Source organism: Octodon degus, unplaced genomic scaffold, assembly GCF_000260255.1.
Source record: "Octodon degus isolate 3935 unplaced genomic scaffold, OctDeg1.0 scaffold00109, whole genome shotgun sequence".
NCBI classification, from domain to species: domain Eukaryota; kingdom Metazoa; phylum Chordata; class Mammalia; order Rodentia; family Octodontidae; genus Octodon; species Octodon degus.
Window position 1 is genome coordinate 2,897,110 of NW_004524685.1, and position 3,954 is coordinate 2,901,063.

A 3,954-nucleotide genomic window follows, 5' to 3' on the forward strand; every position below is an offset into this window, starting at 1 on the left:
AGGATTGAACCGCGGTCCCTGTGCTTTGCCAAGCTTGATTTCAAGTAGGTGCTTTAGACCACTGAGCCATCTCTCCAGCCCCAAAGCAAAGTTTTTAAAAGATCCTTTAAGTTAAATGATTGATTTCAAAACAAAGTTAAAAAAAAAAGGTCAAAGGTCTAAACATGAAGCACAAATTGGTTTTACTGTTAATGGGATGTTTGGTGTATTAGTAAATAACTGCTTTGTTTCAATAGGTCACTCAAAAGGTCATGAAACCTTTAAAAAGGCAGTCAGCTCTTCTACAAAGTAATACATATATGTACGTGTGTATATAAATATACACACATATATATGTGTAACATTTCTGAAAAATTTAGCTAATGGAAAAAAAAAAATCAAGCACTAAAAACAATAGGGCTTACAAAAAAAAAAGGGTCAGTCTGACCAATCAAAATCCACTTTAAAAAACAAAATCCGCCTAACTTTAGAACAATGGCACAAACAATAACCAAAAAAACTTTTATTTTACTACATGGGAACTGTATTGTATTCTTCTGTTAACCCATCATGAATGAGCTTATCTGCTAATTCCAAACAACACACCATAGAAAAGGTTATACATGTGAGCACTTTTGGATACAGAAGAACAAGAGGATAAACGTTTACTACTTTTAAAAAGTGTGATCCTTGCTTATTTATTTATTTATTGAGACAGGGTCTTGCTACGTAAATTAGGCTGGCCTTGAACTCATGATGTAGCCCAGATTGGCCTCAAACTTCCACAAATCTACCAGGTTGAAGCTCTGGACTGCTGGGATTACAAGTGTGAGCCACCACATTTGGTGATGGTATATAATTTAAAATGCCTTAAATGAGTAAGAAATATCATATGGCATCCAAAGACAACAAGTCCCACTCAAGGTAGGACAGGCTTATTTTTGAACCTTATTCTAACAAATGACACATAGATTGAATCATGTTACTGTCTTAAAATAAGTTTAGGGAACTTTGCAACATGGTCATATCATAATAGCACTAGGGAAGAAAACGAAAGCATATACTGTTTGTCCTTTAGTTTTGATATGTAAAACTCATAGATCTTGAAGCCACAATAAAGTCCATTTTTAACATTTAAAAACTCATTAACAGTACTTAAGGTAGCTAAGAGGTAATGTTACTTACTTGGATTTGGTTGCAATAATACTTCAGTTTGTTTCATTATTTTTTCTGTCCATATTTTGGTACATTCAGCTTTGCTAAGGAGGTTCTCTAAGTGAGCATCCAATTCTGTCTTCTCTGCTTGGCCAAGCTTTTCTTCTGTGAACTGTTATGATTAAAAAATAAATAAAATATACTTTAGACAAATGCTGGGAAATTGAATCAATAAACAAAAGGCAAACTCAAATCTAAACAATTCTGAACATACAAATAATTTTGTTCCAGGTTTGTGGGTTTTTGTTTTTTTTTTTTTTTTTTTGGTATCAGGAATTGAACTCAGGACCCTGAGTTTGGCAGGCAGGTGCTTATGCTGCTGAGCTATATCCCCCGTACAATAAGCCACTTCTTTTTTAAAAATAATTTTATTGAGTGTAAGCCACTTCTTATGAACGCTTTTTTTGCCCCTGTGGTAAGTGATCTACACCTGTGCAATAGCAGTAATATTTTATCTTACAGTTATCAGGTATCTTTAGTTTTGTTGCAATGTACAATGTGAATATTATAGAAAATCCAGCACTAAAGTATATGGTATGTAAAATATGCAAATATTTCTTACATATAAAAATAGGACAGCATAGACTAAGAGCTTGGAGTTAATTTTTAAATCTACATTCCAATCCTAATGGCACTGCTGTGTAATCTGAACAAGCTTTTAAGAATATTTTTGTTTACTATCTTCTATCATAAAAGAGACAGGGCCTATCTTACAGTGCTTTAAGAATGAAGACAATGCATGTAAATTACTCTGTTTAGGGGCTGGCATTATTTAAAATTGGAAAAGGGCTACTATTGGCCCTTTAAGCATACCCATGATGTTTATGCGACAGTTTAGGGAAAATATTTGTTTCTTCAGGATGTGGTCCAACAATAATTTACAGACTAACTTTTGGTATATATCCTATTCATATTCAGAAGATAATTAATTAACTAATTTCTGCTTTCTTGATACAGGGTCTTACTCTGTAGTCCAGGCAGCCCTTAAACTCAAGGCCATCTTCCTGCTTCAGCCTCCCAAGTGCTGAGATTACAGGTGTGTGCTACCATACCTCACTCCTTAAGTTCCTTTAAAAATACTCAACATATCAATTTCTATTACATTTAATGTGTTATCGTTTGAGGAATGGTAGCACTGTTTATACAATAATAAACAGGAAAGATTTCTGTGTGGATCTTATGGAACTTCAGGATTCTTTTTAATTAAATGTTAGAGGCAGTGACTCAGGCTGATCATACGTTCTTTTCCACCAGAAAATGCAGTTTCCCCATCTTGATGTGGGTACATTACTAACACTAATTCTATGCTCAGCTATGACTCATTTCTGTCAAACAAAACAATATTCACCTTGTCTCTTTCCCTCTCTTTAAAAATTTCTTCTTTATTTTCAGAGTTTTATTTTTTCTTTCAATATCCAATTTCTTGGCCTAGTACTTTCAAATCTTAGCACATTGGCTGAAGGTTCTTTATTCTAATGCTTCTGGTTACCACCCACATGGAAAGCCCTGGTGATGGTTAGAAATAACAGCTTTAATAGCTTTTGCTAAGTCTTAGGTCTTTCAGAAACTGACCCAGTGAATAGAAATGAGAACAGTTCCAAAGCTACTGCCTAAACTCCAAAACCTACCTTGTACTGTTACTGAGCATAGCGCAATAGACAGAAAGCAAACTTTGATACCTAGGTCTATAAACTATGCATTGTTAGCAAACAACTGGTACTCTTTACAGATCCCTCAAAAATCTAAGCAGTGGATCTCTTACAGAAGAATAGACTAACTTTTACATGTTAAGTCTACTAAGCACTGGTTAGACAACGAATCTCCCTGAAAAAGTGAGCACTTATCAAGATGAGAAAGGCAATGCAACCAACTAAATATCATCTATAAAGACAAATCGAAGAAAAATTTTCATTTAGTACCTTAAAAGATGGACACCCATAAATTTTTCCTAAAGATTTTCATTTATTCCATTTATTCCTTCAACAAAGACTGGATTTATTAAGGACCTATATATGTTAGATGCTACTCTACGCACATGGGTTTCTGCTCTTAGGAAATTAACATCTCTTTTATAAAACATTTATTTATTTGATACAGGTTTACTATGCAGTTCAGACTTGTAGTGATCCTCCTGTCTCAGCCTCCCTAGCTCTGGGATTACAGGTGTGCACCACCACACTTAGTTTCAGGGCACCATGACATGTGGCGCAGGAGATGGAACTTGGGTCCTTGCATTTGCCAGGCAGGCGCTTAGACTGTGGAACTGCAAACTGCCTAGCTATCTACCCAGCCCCGGGAATTTAACATTTCAATTAGAAAAACAAAACAATTTAATAAGGACACAAAGATGCTGGTAAAATAATCAATGTAGGTGATTCTATTTTTTTTTTTTTTGGCGGAACCAGGGATTGAACTCAGACCCTTGCGCTTGCCAGGGAAGTGCTTATTCCACTGAGCCATCTCCCCGACACAATACATCTAAATATACAGAAAATTAAATCTTCAGTGAGTGGGGAAGCAAGGGAATCATGGGAGGCTTCCCATGGTGGTGGGGGTGAGGCGTGAGTGACTTGGGCCTGGAAAGGGAAGCAGTTGTAAGGTAGGAGTCCTTAAAGAAACAGATATAGCTCAGTGGCCTAAGCGCCTGCCTGGCAAGTACAAAGTCCCAAGTTTGATTCCCAGTGCTGCAAAAAAACCCAAACCAAACCCAAACCCAAAACCCAATATATAAAGGGAAAGGATCTGTTCAAAGGGAAGAAC

The 3,954-nt window shown here is 36.0% G+C and overlaps 1 protein-coding gene across 1 annotated transcript in view; it reads right to left on the bottom strand.

The window, feature by feature from the left end:
• Nucleotides 1-2,466, bottom strand: part of Sh3glb1 (SH3 domain containing GRB2 like, endophilin B1) — a 43,109-nt gene extending 40,643 nt beyond the window's left edge. The window contains exons 1-2 of the mRNA XM_023699051.1: nucleotides 2,434-2,466; nucleotides 1,165-1,306 (exon numbers count right to left, since the gene is read on the bottom strand). Coding sequence (XP_023554819.1) covers nucleotides 1,165-1,306; nucleotides 2,434-2,466 — 175 coding nt within the window. The remainder of the gene's footprint in view (nucleotides 1-1,164; nucleotides 1,307-2,433) is intronic.
• Nucleotides 2,467-3,954: the final 1,488 nt, after the last annotated feature.